At 42.8% G+C, this 16,828-nt stretch overlaps 1 protein-coding gene across 6 annotated transcripts in view; it reads left to right on the forward strand.

The window, feature by feature from the left end:
* The window catches only part of LOC128859307 (protein PALS1), a 238,356-nt gene that overhangs the window by 130,910 nt on the left and 90,618 nt on the right, over positions 1-16,828 (forward strand). Inside the window, exon 1 of one of the 6 annotated variants that reach the window (XM_054096192.1) lies at positions 13,746-15,470. The exons of the other annotated variants lie outside the window; for them this stretch is intronic. Within the exon in view, the coding sequence (XP_053952167.1) occupies positions 15,451-15,470 (20 nt within the window). The 5' untranslated portion in view covers positions 13,746-15,450. Of the gene's footprint in view, positions 1-13,745; positions 15,471-16,828 lie in introns of those variants that run through there. 6 annotated transcript variants of the gene reach the window in all.

Raw genomic sequence — 16,828 nt, forward strand, 5'->3', positions numbered from 1 at the left:
TTTGTCTCAGTTTTCAATAAATTTTCCACACTTCAATTTAACCTTTCGATTTTATTGAGCTACTTTAAGTTTTCTCTCACTTCTCACAACACTTTCATTAAGCTATCGAATTTCGTAATCAATAAATAATAAAAATACGCGAACTCACCAACACACACATGGACATTTACATGCATACAACAGCTACTGTTGCATCTAGTATTGTATCATATTCATCCTTCACTCCGATTTCTGGGTAACCGCCAACCTGTCTGTTTAACCTTTCAATCTGGCTTGTCAGCCATCGCATCACACCAACTGTCTGTTTTGCTTTCAGCTGCTTCATGAATTGCTATGTACTGGATAGTTATCATTTTCCTTCTCACTTGTCAGGTGTAGATAATCTTGACTCGAATTGATTTTTCGCTTCTTACTTTCTTCATGGTAGACTTTCTTCTTCTACGCTTGAGTTCTCTTGGCCATCCATTCAGTCGTTCATCTTCGTGCGTCATTGGTTAGGAATAACTTATGTGAGACTACGGTTTCATATTTCCATCGGAGTTGATGAGGTGACCAGTTGAAATGAAGACAGGCACTTTATTGGATACGGTGATTTAATTTTTTAATTTAAAATTCAGGAAAACTGGTTGACAGATTGGAACAATTTATGGGCGAAACATGCCAAACAAAAAGATAACTGAGTTCTACCAGGTAGTGCGGGATAACGAAAAGTTCATTATGTGCTAAAGTTTAGTTATACAAAATCTGGTATCTGCATATTTAAGAAGGTGAACGCTTCCGTAATTTGATGTATAATTTTTAAGCAAATGAGAGGTAAACTGAGGGAGTAAGAGAACCTTGACTAAAAGTATTTAGCCCGCCAACTTGGGTACCAGTGAGGCTGTAGACTGAATTGACAGTTCTTAAAAAAAAACGATTTTAGTGTTTTTCACATATTTGATTTTGTGTAAAAATTTAAACTGAGAAAAACTAAGCGTGTTATAGAACTTAACTGAACACTTCGTTCCACCATTAGCCAGAAGGAATAGCACGGCTCAGTTTTTGGTCTCCGTTTGTTTTCGAGCCTAGCCTCAATTATTGGATCAGTTTCTCACTGATTTGCTACAGAGTCGGGATGAATTTATGGTTTTTTGACTTCATCGCTAGTAATCGCTGCAGTCTAGTAGTCGCTGAAAGAAAACTAAGCCGATGCTAATTACATCAAATATCACAGTGGTTATGATTTCGCTGGTTCACTGGAAAACGCCGTTTGCTGACTTATTACTTTTTTCAAACGAAAAACTTGCTAACGTAAAAAAAATTATTTCATAAGTAGTAAGTTAAGATATGTTTGTCTTTTTGCGTCACTTGTTGTTGCTGTTTGCATGCACTTGCCGATTGCAACACTCCCCAACAATTCCAGTAATGCATGTCCCAACTGTCCAGCGCAGTGATGAACTTTTGCAATGACAAAATGTGACGCCTGTCCGTGCTGGCGGTTATTGGCACTTAGATAACAAAAGTTGGTTGTTGCTTTTGTTGTTATTGCATTTGGCTAGCCTGGCATGCCCTCGTTAAGCAGCTAATATGGTGGCAGCGCAAAACATCTGCAACAACATCAGCCAGAACAAAAGAAAAATCACGCATGCCTCTATAGTTGTTATTGCTGTTTATAGCACAATTCTTGTTTCTGTGTATGTTTATGGCTGGTTTTGTTGATGGTGCGCTCCTTATACTAACTGTTGACGCGCTGTGATTTGATATCTTTCGCGCTGGCGCAAAGCTGTTGTCAATAAATGTGGCTGTCAGTGCCTGTAGCGGTTTTCCGTTGTTGCTATTATTGCTATTTAACTGCTAGCCTCAATTGCTACTGAAAACTTTTGCTGCAACAAGAGATTTTCAATTTAAAACACAACAACAAATATGCAGAGCTTAAAAAGCATGTACGTCCAGGTTTTGCACTCTTAGGAGGTGTGAAAAAGTGAACAGCTCTAATTTCCCACTGCTTCGACTTGGGTTGAATGCGGTCAAAAGTTCCACTCTATCTGGGGCTCCCCTGATTGCCAACGCCACTGCCTGCGCACAATCGTACGCGCCACACATACTTATGGGCGTTTCAGAACGCGAATTGCGGCGCGTATTTTCAATTTCGAGCACACAGCGAAAACTGTCAAAGTGACAGCTGCAGCGACATGTGTGTGGCGCATGTGAACAGTTGTGCGCAATAACAACGCGACAAACTGAAAACTATTTGCAACCGCGCGCGTCGTATTAGTGCAGTAGCAAAAACACAGCGCCAGAGGATCCAGCAGGCGGCAGCAAAAAAATTAAAAGTAAAAAAAACACAACGCACTACAAATAATGTGGCAACAGTTGCACTGACAGCCCCAACAACAACAGAAAATAGCAAATATCATTTAATAATTTCTTATTGTTGCCACATTGCGTTGCCTATGCGCGCGAAGGCATAAAATTTGTTGACGCTCCCGCGAGAGTTGTTTGTTTGTGTTGGCATTGTTGTCCTCAACATTTGTGGCAGCAATGTTTATTATGTATACTGTATTATTGTCACGCTGGTAACTTGTACCCACAACTGTTGCCACCTTTGATGGCTGCTGTTGCCAACTTTTGCATTTCTTTGCTGCCGCAGACTGTTTGAAATGCGAGCAGCAGCGAGAGGCGAAGAAGGAGCAGCAGCAGCAGCCACACCAAAAACGATGGCTATAACTCCCAGTAACAACCAAAAAAACAAAATTAACAAAAACAACAACCGTTTCAATGACTGGAAATTGCGGTGTGCTGCTTGCAACTATGCGCCGCCACTAGAGTTTATTGGACTTTGCGCACACACACATACACTCCCATGCACATGCATTCATATGGTATTTCTTTTGTATGCGGTCAACGGTGGTCAGCATTCGCCTTTGCTTCAACTTTTTGTTGCAAGTCTTGATCGCTGATGTCGTTTTTGCTGGTGCTGCAGCGCTATTAGGGGCCAACGTGGTTTGCATGCGCTATCGCATACAACTTGGCAGCTAATCAACTGTGATTACATACATATTTACATAAATACATACATACACACATACACCTAAGTACAGTAATAAGTACGTGTAATTTCTTAACCTCAATAGCCACAATTTTCAAAAAGGAAAAGGAGCAGCTGTACTCCGAAAGATGTAAGAAAATTATTAAAAAAGTGCTCGTTGTCTTAGGTGAGAAAGTAGATGTGGCTGCGCCCAGTACAGCTTTAAAATACGGCACAAAATGTTAAGCCCATACTAAGGAAAAGAATAAGCCCAGAAACTCAGGAAAAGGGAGAAAAGTGCTCAGAAGAGCGCAGACTGAAGCCATTCTCTATTCTCTTCTTCTTAATTGGCGCGATAACCGCTTACGCGATTTTGGCCGAGATTAACAAAGCGCGCCAGTCGTTTCTTTCTCGTGCTAACCGGCGCCAATTGGACACACCAAGTGAAGCCAAGTCCTTCTCCACCTGATCTTTCCAACGCAGAGGAGGCCTTCCTCTTCCTCTGCTACCACCAGCTGGTACCGCATCGAATACTTTCAAAGCCGGAGAGTTTGTATCCATTCGGACAACATGACCCAGCCAACGAAGCCGCTGGATCTTTATTCGCTGCGCTATGCCTATGTCGTCGTAAAGCTCATACAGCTCATCGTTCCATCGTCTGCGATATTCGCCGTTGCCAACGTGCAAAGGTCCAAAAATCTTACGCAGAATCTTTCTCTCGAACACTCCAAGCGTCGCTTCATCGGATGTTGTCATCGTCCAAGCTTCTGCGCCATACGTTAGGACGGGCATGATGAGAGTCTTGTAGAGTGTTAATTTTGTTCGTCGAGAGAGGACTTTACTGCTCAATTGCCTACTTAGTCCAAAGTAGCACTTGTTGGCAAGAGAGATTCTACGTTGGATTTCAAGGCTGACATTGTTATCGGTGTTAATGCTGGTTCCTAAATACACGAAGTCTTTTACAACCTCAAAATTATAACTGTCAACAGTGACGTGGGTGCCGATACGCGAGTGCACCGACTGTTTGTTTGAAGACAGGAGGTACTTCGTTTTGTCCTCGTCACCACCAAACCCATTCGCTTTGCCTCTTTATCCAGTTTGGAGAAGGCAGAATTAACAGCGCGGTTGTTAAGGCCGATGATGTCAATATCATCGGCATACGCCAACAATTGTACGCTCTTATAAAAAATTGTGCCTGAGCGATTAAGTTCTGCGGCTCGTACGATGCTCCCCAACATCAGGTTAAAGAAGTCACACGACAGTGAGTCACACTGTCTGAAACCCCGTGTGGTATCAAACGGCTCGGAGAGGTCCTTCCCAATTCTGACGGCGCTGCTGGTGTTGAGCAACGTCATCTTACATAGCCGTATTAGTTTTGCGGGGATACCAAATTCAGACATAGCGGCATACAGGTAACTCCTTTCCGTACTGTCGAATGCAGCTTTGAAGTCGGCGAAAAGATGGTGTGTGTCGATTCTCCTTTCATGGGTCTTTTCCAAGATTTGGCGTATTGTGAATATTTGGTCGATGGTAGACTTTCCAGGTCTGAAGCCACACTGATAAGGTCCAATCAGTTGGTTGACGGTGGGCTTCAGCCTTTCACTCAATACGCTCGCTAGAACCTTATAGGCGATATTTAGAAGACTAATCCCGCGGTAATTGGCACAAATTGCAGGATCGCCCTTCTTATGGATTGGGCAGAGCACACTTAAATTCCAATCGGCAGGCATGCTTTCATCCGACCATATTTTGCATAGAAGCTGATGCATGCACCTTACCAGCTCCTCGCCGCCATGTTTGAATAGCTCAGCCGGCAGTCCGTCGGCGCCCGCGGCTTTGTTGTTCTTTAGCCGTGATATTGCTATTCTCACCTCGTCATGGTCGGGTAACGGAACGACAATTCCGTCGTCAACGATTGGGGTATCGGGATCTTCACATTCTCTATGACATGCGCAGCTGTCACCGTTTAACAGGTTCGAGAAGTGTTCCCTCCATAATTTAAGATTGCTCTGTACGTCAGTCACCAGATCGCCGTCTTTGTTCTTACAGGACAACGCCCCGGTCTTAAAACCTTCTGTAAGCCGCCGAACTTTCTGGTAAAATTTTCGGGCGTTGTTCCTATTGGCCAGCATCTCAAGCTCCTCGCACTCACGTATTTCGGCCTCTCGTTTCTTCTGTCGGATAATACGTCTCTCTTCCTTTTTTAGCTCTCTGTAGCGATCCCACATGGCTCGCGTTGCGCCCGATCGCAGCGTGGCTCTATAGGCGGCATCTTTTCTTTCTCTATTAGTTCCTTCTATTAGCTTCTTTCTAGCTAGAGGACTAGTATTACAAAGCAGTTTGCAGCGCAGTTATAGTGGTAATCTGAAGCATCAAGCGCAAAAATAAAGTGCGAGTAGTTCCTTTCTCGTATGCCAGTTCTTCTAACTTCACCTGTTCAAGCAAATATTGTCTTCGTTAGTTAAAGTATAACTGAACCGGTATAATATTTCTTTGCCAGACGAGCTGCTTTATAAAGAAATACTTCGAGTGCTTCAAGTTTTTCGAATCCAAATCCTTTTTATCTACGAACCCAGCGCATATTCTGCAGGAGCCGAATTAGACTAGATTGGTTAAAGTCAAATATCTTCGTAAGTGTTCTCTAATTTCTTTGAAATCTTGGCCCATCATTAAGGAAAAAAAGTTAATTCTTTATTGAGTGAGTCCTAGGCGAGCTAGATCGTCGAGAAAGTGGAACACCCAAATTTAAATTCACGTGTGGGGCATTGCCTGTAATTGCATGTACGCACTGTACAACGCGTTGATACAACAATCGCAGTGTGTGTGCTGGTCGTAGGGATTGTTGATGCAAAAAGGCAGCGTGTATCCGTTGCTTTAGTATTTTTGTTCCTCGCGTTCGTGCAGGTTGGTAGAGTTAGTGGAAGTTTGATTGTATTCGATAGCAGTTGGTTGTTTGGTTGGTGCTATTTATCGTTCGCAGCTAAAAGAGACATTTCTATCATTTATTAATATTTGATTGTGTAATAAATATTTGCATGTACATACACTTAAAATTGGCCTATAATAATAAATAAAAATATTCCTTGGAAAAATCCAAACACTTAACTCCCCCAAGAGTTGGCTCGAGACTATTTAGGTTATTCACAAAGTGCTCACCTAAAAAGTGAGTGCTTACTGGAATAAGGAGTGTCCAAAGAACTTAGACTCTGATGTTTTTCCATTACTTCTGAGGTTGAAGCAGGTCAATTCTTTCATCGAGTCTGTTCCATGTGTTCAACCAAACATCTAAACCCAGTTAATTCTTTCTGGAGTCAGCTCTAGGCTGCCTAACTCCACGGCATAGTGGTCAATCAGATATCTCTATCCAATAAATCCAGTTAATCCACCTTACATACCTTTCTTTACTATTCAGTTCGACAACAAAGATCTGTTCGCTTTATTGGTTACTGATATAAGAAGAGCTGAACTCTGACTCTGCGTTAACCTAAAGCCCCTACACAAATCAGCAGCACAATCGCAGTCACTAGTGAGCAAGAAATTAGCTGAATAGTTGGGGTTAGAAAACATTTTGGCGACTGTGGCCCACCCAACTGCATCGCTTGTTGCTCTTAGTTTTTGCTAAGTTATTATTTTGAGGGTCGATCTCCTTCTAGTAAGTAAGTGTGGATGTGTATGATTATGCGCTTCATTTCATGAGAATACCCCGAAGCAAGGGGATCACAGCAACAAGAACTCTACGATGCATACAGCACTTTTACAAGTCAACTTGCCACAATACCACATACCGTACAATGCAGAAATAAGTAGTGAGCTCAACAATAATGAGAAAAATCAAGATGCCACTGCAACAATAACAGTCAATTGGCCTGGCTCTGCTGTCCAGCTCATGTTGCAACTGTTCGGATGGAAGTGTAGAAGAGTGTGTGCACTTCGAAACTTACACTGTGCAACATAAACAAGCTATATGTATTTCTTCCGTGAAGTATTACTTCGCCTAAAGTAAATTGAAGCCAAGTTTTAACGAAGACTAAACGAGGCCTGAGGAGGATGGTTCCATGTGTAGAAGTCCACGCAAGTGGGGAAAGTTACTGATCGCCATTCACTTGGGAGTGGCCAGGACGATTCTTCTACATATGGTTCAAGCAGCTCACAACGTCCGGGATTAGCCCACGTATCCTCTGGTTAGCTTCCGAACACCCGTTTGGGAGTGAGCTAACGTGAGAAGGCGAAGCATTCCAGGATAGCTGGTTGTGCGCTGGGTTTGGGACCCGCCACTTAAAAATCACCCCCAATGAAAAGATTAAAAAAGCCTCGGATGAGAACTACCTTTACTGATGACGACCCCTGCAAACGAAATAAGGAATATGATTTGAGGGCATGCACCTGGAATGTCCGGTCCCTTAATGGGGAAGGCGCCTCTGCCCGGCTGGTTGATGTCCTCGTGAGAGTAAAGGCTGACATCACTGCCATCCAAGAGATGCGATGGACGGGGCAAGGTAAGAAAAACATAGGACCTTGCGACGTCTACTACAGCTGCCATGTAAAGGAGCGCAAATTCGGTGTCGGATTTGTTGTGGGAGAGAGACTTCGTCGCCAAGTACTGTCGTTCACTCCGGTGGACGAGCGTCTCGCAATAATCCGCATCAAAGCGCGATTTTTTAACATCTCGCTAATTTGCGCCCACGCCCCGACGGAAGAGAAGGACGATGCGACCAAAGATTTCTTCTATGAGCGCTTGGAACGTTCCTATGAGCGCTGCCCCCGCCACGACATAAAAATCGTGCTTGGCGACTTCAACGCTAGGGTGGGCAAGGAGGGAATTTTTGGTCCCACAGTCGGAAAATTCAGCCTGCACAACGAAACATCCGGTAACGGACAGAGGCTGATCGACTTCGCCGGGGCCCGAAACATGGTAGTCTGCAGCACCAGATTCCAGCATAAAAAGATACACCAAGCTACCTGGCTGTCTCCTGATCGAAAAACGCGAAACCAGATCGATCATGTTGTGATAGATGGAAGACACGCTTCTAGTGTATTAGATGTACGTACGATCCGAGGGCCCAACATCGACTCGGATAATTACCTTGTTGCAGCCAAACTGCGCACACGCCTCTGTGCAGCTAAAAACGTGCATCTACCTACGCAAAGAATGTTCGACATCGAAAAGCTGCAATCACAACAGACAGCCAGAAGATTCGCCACTCCACTCTCACTCCTGCTCTCCGAAAGCACTGCCCAACAAATCGACATGCGCGAGCAATGGAGCAACATTTCTCGTTCCCTACGTACCGCCGCCGAAGAAGAAATCGGATTCCGGCGAGCCCGAAAAAACAATTGGTACGACGAGGAATGTCATGCTGCCGCAGAAAGAAAAGATGCCGCCTATAGAGCCACTCTGCGATCGGGCGCAACGCGAGCCATGTGGGATCGCTACAGAGAGCTGAAAAAGGAAGAGAGACGTATTATCCGACAGAAGAAACGAGAGGCCGAAATACGTGAGTGCGAGGAGCTTGAGATGCTGGCCAATAGGAACAACGCCCGAAAATGCTACCACAAAGTTCGGCGGCTCACAGAAGGTTTTAAGACCGGGGCGTTTTCCTGTAAGAACAAAGACGGCGATCTGGTGACTGACGTACAGAGCAATCTTAAATTATGGAGGGAACACTTCTCGAACCTATTAAACAGTGACAGCTGCGCATGTCATAGAGAATGTGAAGATCCCGATACCCCAATCGTTGACGACGGAATTGTAGTTCCGTTACCCGACCATGACGAGGTGAGAATAGCAATATCACGGCTAAAGAACAACAAAGCCGCGGGCGCCGACGGACTGCCGGCTGAGCTATTCAAACATGGCGGCGAGGAACTGGTAAGGTGCATGCATCAGCTTCTATGCAAAATATGGTCGGATGAAAGCATGCCTGCCGATTGGAATTTAAGTGTGCTCTGCCCAATCCATAAGAAGGGCGATCCTGCAATTTGTGCCAATTACCGCGGGATTAGTCTTCTAAATATCGCCTATAAGGTTCTAGCGAGCGTATTGTGTGAAAGGCTGAAGCCCACCGTCAACCAACTGATTGGACCTTATCAGTGTGGCTTCAGACCTGGAAAGTCTACCATCGACCAAATATTCACAATACGCCAAATCTTGGAAAAGACCCATGAAAGGAGAATCGACACACACCATCTTTTCGTCGACTTCAAAGCTGCATTCGACAGTACGGAAAGGAGTTACCTATATGCCGCTATGTCTGAATTTGGTATCCCCGCAAAACTAATACGGCTATGTAAGATGACGTTGCTCACACCAGCAGCGCCGTCAGAATTGGGAAGGACCTCTCCGAGCCGTTTGATACCAAACGAGGTTTCAGACAGGGTGACTCACTGTCGTGTGACTTCTTTAACCTGATGTTGGAGAGCATCGTACGAGCCGCAGAACTTAATCGCTCAGGCACAATATTTTATAAGAGCGTACAATTGTTGGCGTATGCCGATGATATCGATATCATCGGCCTTAACAACCGCGCTGTTAATTCTGCCTTCTCCAAACTGGATAAAGAGGCAAAGCGAATGGGTTTGGTGGTGAACGAGGACAAAACGAAGTACCTCCTGTCTTCAATCAAACAGTCGGCGCACTCGCGTATCGGCACCCACGTCACTGTAGACAGTTATACTTTCGAGGTTGTAAAAGAGTTCGTTTATTTAGGAACCAGCATTAACACCGATAACAATGTCAGCCTTGAAATCCAACGTAGAATCTCTCTTGCCAACAAGTGCTACTTTGGACTAAGTAGACATCTGAGCAGTAAAGTCCTCTCTCGACGAACAAAACTAACACTCTATAAGACTCTCATCATGCCCGTCCTGACGTATGGCGCAGAAGCTTGGACGATGACAACATCCGATGAAGCGACGCTTGGAGTGTTCGAGAGAAAGATTCTGCGTAAGATTTTTGGACCTTTGCACGTTGGCAACGGCGAATATCGCAGACGATGGAACGATGAGCTGTATGAGCTTTACGACGACATAGACATAGCGCAGCGAATAAAGATCCAGCGGCTTCGTTGGCTGGGTCATGTCGTCCGAATGGATACAAACGCTCCGGCTTTGAAAGTATTCGATGCGGTACCAGCTGGTGGTAGCAGAGGAAGAGGAAGGTCTCCACTGCGTTGGAAAGATCAGGTGGAGAAGGACTTGGCTTCACTTGGTGTGTCCAATTGGCGCCGGTTAGCACGAGAAAGAAACGACTGGCGCGCTTTGTTAAGCTCGGCCAAAATCGCGTAAGCGGTTATCGCGCCAATTAAGAAGAGAAACGAGGCCTGTCATAGACTCTTTTAATAGAAGATGGGCCTGTCGTCTAAATTGAAATACCCGAAACTACATAGACTGAAGTGAGGAGATGCGCACTTCCATGTAATAAATTTGCTGGAGGAATTGGGCGAATCGCCCCGAGTGGACGAAGGCTCCAAACACGCACGACTTGACTTGCAACTCTAGCAGATGAACCGCTGACTCCAGGAAATTCTTTCGGCGTCTTTATTAGTTCTAATTGAACTTGGGTATCACCGAAATCCCGCAAGAAGTTTTAATGGATTACATCTGAACAATGGCTGGGGAACGATTGCAGAATGCCAGATGAAAGAATCCTTCGCAAAGTTATGGATGCACGCGTGTATGATGAAACGCGAAGAGGGCGACGGCGGAAAAGATGGTTAGACGACGTTGAGGACGATTTAAGAGCATAGGAGCGACTAATCATATGGCTATGGACCGAGATGCATGAAGAAAAACTGTGGAGGAAGCAGAGGCTCACACCGAGATGTAGTTCTATGTCTGATGATGATGATGTTGATCTGAACAATTATGGTATAATAAAAGTAGAGCTTGGTGCTTACACTGCTTTCAAGCGAAGAAGTTACCGATTACACCAGAGTGTGGCCAGCACATAGGCGTTAATGTTCAGTCACACACCGACAATGCATGGATTATCAGGACTAGCCCATATAGTCCTTTCCTTCTCTCAAAACAAAAAAAGAAAATTAAGAAAAAAAATCGCTGTTGCACACTGTTGCATGTATAACAGCAAAAAGTCCAACCACTTACATGTAGTTGCATTCAACGGAATTCACTGGCGTACCAACTGACTGGCCAAGCTCACTGACTATTTGGTTGAGCGGTTGAAAGACGGATACGATGGACTGAATGAATGATTGACTGAAGGAATGCATGTGGCACTGACCGGTTTTTGAAACAATCAGTGTTGTAGTGACTGCTTTTGTTGTTGTTGCCGCAACGCTTATTGTTATTTATCTGCCTACTTGGTGTAACTAACTGTGGCAGACTTTGCCCTCCGTTGTTCGTCTTCGTGCTGATGCATGGCGTAGAGACCTCACTCACACACGCACGCCCTCCATACACTCAAAGGCGCACATTTACTTATAAAATTAGGCGTACGTGTTTGCCCAGTTTTCCAATGGAGAATTGCAGTTGCACTCAAATGCAGCTCGCAGAATGACTCGCAACTCTGGCAGCGGTGGGGTGTGTGCGTGCTTGGTTAGAGTTGCATGAAGGGCAAAGGTGCTCGAGCTATTTTGCTGTGCCTGCCGCTATTGTTGTTTTGGATTTTGTTTTTGTTTACATTTTTAGCTCTTTGTATGTACATGGGTATGTGTAATGTGTATGTATTTGTAAGTATATTTTATTTGACTTGAGGGCATAATTTTTTAGGTACCTACTGTTGAACTTTGCATTGCTTCTTGGGAGCTTTGTTTTTTATTTTGTTGTTTTTTGGCCTATTGTGTGTTTTTTCTGGGTTGCTATTCTGATTCTTGTATTTGTTTCTGCACATGACTATTATTTTGAATTTTGCGGCAGTTACACGTTTTGCTAAAGTATTTGCTTGCACTGAGAAAAATGTGTGGCAAGCACGTGAGGCGAAACTTTATTGCAGATCAGATTAGCTAAAATAACCTTAGTTTAGAAAAAAGTTTGGAGAACAAGCAAAAACTTAAAGTTTTCTGCGTTGCCTCACACCGCTTCTAGTAGGATAACTTAATTGACTCCATAGAAAATTCATTGAAGCCTTTATATAGTTAGCGCCACGCGTCCGATGTTATCAAATTATTTATTTGCAGTAGTGAGAGCGATAAGAAATATTTTATTTAAAACAATAGCCAACACTACATACTAGTAAAGCTAGTCCCGAAACTCAAGCATTCCGGTGTTTTTACGTACCGAATACTATGAGACACGATCTTTGTACCCGTGAAGTCTTCAAGAAATACAACTTTGCGCGATAATTTGATGCCAACCCCGAAACTCCGGGATCTTGATGTTTGTAGAAGTACCGAAATTTTCGGGATTAATTGTCATGTGTCTGAAATAAGTTATTATTTATAGAGCTTAGAGCTTACTAAATGAAAATTAGCATTAAGCCAAGTACAGTACACCAACGCATTCGGCTACAGCGACTCACCTTTACCTGTACTCAAATTTTGCTCGCGGGCGGGCAGTCTTTTTGGGTGTTTGGCCGAGCTCCTCCTCCTATTTGTAGAGTGCGTCTTGATGTTGTTCCACAAATGGAGGGGCCTACAGTTTTAAGCCGACTCCGAACGGCAGATATTTTAATGAGGGGTTTTTAATGACAGAAATACACTCGGAGGTTTGCCATTGCCTGCCGAGGGGCGACTGCTATTAGAAAAATGTTTTTCTTAATTTTGGTGTTTCAGCGAGATTCAAACATACGTTCTCTTTCTGAATTCCGAATGGTAGTCACGCACCAACCCATTCGGCTGCGGCGGTCGCCGTACCTTCATTTAAATATGCTCATGAAGGTGTCTCATCCAACAAGTCTTCTGTTCATCTAATCAAACCGCAGAATTTCCTACATTTTATAACTTTCGCTCAAAGTTTTACCTCAATATAGGATTAATCGTGACCTGGAACTTACCGAAAATATATGTAAAAATTTTATTGCATCAGATTTTTTAAAAACTTCGCTGTAGGTCTTCAACATTTGTCTTATTATGGGAATGTTTCACAAGCAAGGAACATTTTTGGTTTTATGCATTCTCAACATGATACAGCTCACGATCCACTCATGAACCAAAATATTTTAGTAGAAGTCGTAAAATATATAACATTTTATGATTCGCTCATAAATAATACCTACGCTAATAAGAATAGGTACTTCAACCCTCCTTTTGGCAGTTGAGGCTGATCAGTCATTTTGGTTTGAAATTGTAAAGCCTAAATTGCCTTTTTTCTTCTAAAAAAAATCTTTGTCAATTGCACTCATTACATTCGAACGTGACCTCCACAAACGGCCGGCAACAGAGGGTTAATGCATCTTCAAATTACACAGGTTGTGCCTTTTCTTACTAGCGTTCGGCTCAATCGTATTGGATTTGTGACGGTGTAGCCTCCGCTCAGCCGCAGGTAAATTGAGAAGCAACGCTGAGATAGACTTCGTGGAATTCACTGACGACTAAGATGACAACAACACACTTCAGCAACAACAGCGACTGTGTCGGAACGTTAGTGACTCTGAAAACGCTGCCAACGGCGAGAAACGCCACAGCGAGCGTAGCTGTCGACTGTGGCACTGAAAGACTTCCATTTGGACGTGGACGTAGAGAAGATAAGTATTTCCTGTTGCTTGTACAGAGGTGTACCTGCATCAGGGATTGTCTCAAGTAGCCGAGCTGAGTATTGGAAATTTTTTCTTGCTGTGCACCGGGGCGAATGTATTATTTTCGGAAACGAGTGTGACTGTGTGTTTGTACAAAGACGTGTGTGTGTGTATGGTGTGTGTCGGCATGCTGGTGTGCGTTTGTTGCTCTCTCTTTGTTTAGACTTTATTTGATTTTGTTGTACCTGTCCGCTTGAGGCTTCAAATTTCTTATTGATGTTCTTGTTGTTGCTGCTGCTGCTGCTGTGGATTGGCACTTGTGAGCTCGCTCCGGTGCCGAGGTTCGTTCGCTTTGTTCAGCTCGGCCAGTGTTGCAGCAATTGTGGTGTTGCGTTGTCAGTCTGTAAGCGATTTTGCCACAAACGTATCGGATGTGACGAGCCACGTGCGACGGCGCAAACGCGAAGGTGATTTAGATGCAATAAAAACAAAAAGTAATAAATGCAATAAATCAAAATTTATTTAAGTAAACATTAAAAGAAAAAATACAAGTTATCAGTGGTGCACATTAAAGTTCACAAATGCTCTGAAATATTTTCCATAATTTTTTTTGTGCAACTACGGTCCACTACAGCCTCAACAATTTGCCAACCACGCCAATTGGATGGCGACTCATTTGGCCGTCATTGCAATCCGTCTGTTCGGCAGCGCGACGTGTTCGGTTTTTGTTACAGCTTAACGGCCGCCGATTTGAAAATTGCCGCAGAAAAGTGAAAATTGCATTGTCAGCAGTGGCATATTAGTACGCAATTAGAGGCTGTGGCGCAGGCACGAAAGGAATTTGTAAAAAACACAAATAATCCATTGGGCATGTGACAAGTGGCGAGCGAGCGGTCGTCGTACAACTAAAAAAGAAACAAAGCTAAATATTTTCGAAAGCTCGTATTTCTATTCGGAGTTTTTCAATTCTCTTACCTGCATGCCTTCTCGTAAGTTTGCTTCATTTCTGTTGCAAAACCGGTGCCATGTTGCACGGACTGCCAATTAGGGGCGTCAACTGTGGCGACCACATTTTTGCCGCATTTTTGTAATGCCACACATTTTTTTCAACGGTTCGTTACGCTCAAAAACGGCAACAAGAAAAGCTGGAAAATGCAAAGAAATCATTAAAAATCGTTGAAAATCGTCAATGCAGCGCAACAAAAAACCCAGCAGAAAAATGTGGTATAATAAAGTCCACGAAAGTGAGACCGAAGCGATCAAATAGTGTGTGCGCAAGCGTTCAACGTACGCCGTTTGCCTGCCACAAGAGCATATGGACGTATGTATGTGCCGCAACTAAGCTGCCAAATGTGAAAATTGTGATTTAAAGCAAAAAATGCAATTAAAATTTTCAAATACATATAAATTAAAAATCAACTGCAAACGTGTCTAGCGCACATTCGATGGGTGCGCATGAGCAGTGAAGCAAACAAAGAAATAAATATTTACGTTATGGAAAAGTGCTGCGAAGTGTAATGAAAACTTTTAATTAAAAAAATTTTGTGCTTGAGATTTTATTTTTCATTATTTCGTCTATCGCGTGATTTCACAAATAGCCAAAAACAAAACAAAACAAAAAATAAAAGAAACAGTGCAACAAATTCAAACGTCGCAATTTCACGGTAAATTGTAAAGTTTCGTCTGTAGTGACAAATCACAACTTGAAGAGTATCAGTCACAGCAATAACAACAACTAGCATTTCCTGTCAATGCTCTATTAATTGGATTTAAAAAATTTTCTAAAAAAAAATTAAAAAATATTTATACAAAAATGCGGTTACTAAAGCATTGGTAAGTGAAATACGCAAGCGGTGTTTAGAATTCAATAACCAAAAGGAAAGAGAAGGCATATAAAAAATTGATTAATAAATTACTAAAATTCAAAAATTTTATAAATGCTGCGAATCTTGTTCGAATAATCACAACTACCTCTTAAAATACCGTTAAGTTTTGAAATATATTAACTCAAAAAATTTCGAATCCCAGCTACAACTAGCTCTATACTTGCCCAAAAAATTGGAAAAGGACACTCAAAATTCGACGCTCCTGAAGTTCATTAGTTCAATACCAAATTTAATACCAATAAGGCTTCTTTGAGTAGTGTAGAATAGCCATTCACTCGAGAACCACTCTATAGGTCACTATCTCGAAATCTTCTTGTCAAATGCTAATATATAAGTGAATCCATGGGAGTATACTTTTAGCCGAAAATTAAACAACTTAAATTAATTTGAAAAGTTATTTAATTTAGTCGGACGCCTGTTTAAGTGTCGTTGTCGCTAAACCCTATCGCTAAATGACCAAACCATGAGGTTTTCAATTTATATTTACAGGTCACGCGGTCATTGTTTTACCCAGAAAAGAGAATTTTTCCAAATCTTTTCACCAAGATTAGTTAGCCCTTCCAATAAGATGGTGTCTGGAGTGCCAAGCTTTGGTTCATGAGTCGCCACTTTCATTTTCCCACAACTAAGCTCTGTCTCTATAACTCTACAGCTTTTAAGTATCATTTGATGAGAGCGAAACTGGTAGTCATATGATGAATTTTCCTATTCCGAGCTAGTTGGCATTCGCATGAGGAGTTTTACATTGTTCACCGAAACCTATGCATTGAGGAGTTGTATACTTCTACTACTAAAACTCGGTAGGTTTCTCTGTACTTCGATTACGAGTGCTGGCTAAAACGAATGCGATGCTCTGTGCTCATATTAGTCCACCTAGTATTGGTAGCTAATCTAGCCTTTCAAAGTCTAAGTATTAAGGAACTGGATAATAAATTTCTCTCTTGAGAATTACTGCCTGTTCTGGTACCCATCTAGACTGATGGTAAGCTTTTGCAGCAGTCGTAGAAACCGATGAAATTTTTGTATCGAAGTGTATCCATATATAGTAGTCTTTGAATTGGCTATAGCTTCGATTCATGTTTGACGTTCACAGCGTCGAGAGTTTTGAAGGAATACCAACTTTTCTTTATATGTCTTATTTTTGTTTTTCGGTCAGATTAGTCTGGTTACTTAACAATGTGTTTCTATGAACTGTCTGTTTTTTGTTTGGTCAATGAAGGTCCGTCTTGGCCGATACTTGCAAGAAGAATGTGATAAGGGAGAACCAAGCGTAGTTCGGTGCTTGCCCTGCTAGCTCATTCGCGG

The sequence above is a fragment of the Anastrepha ludens genome, chromosome 3 (assembly GCF_028408465.1).
Source record: "Anastrepha ludens isolate Willacy chromosome 3, idAnaLude1.1, whole genome shotgun sequence".
NCBI lineage: Eukaryota > Metazoa > Arthropoda > Insecta > Diptera > Tephritidae > Anastrepha > Anastrepha ludens.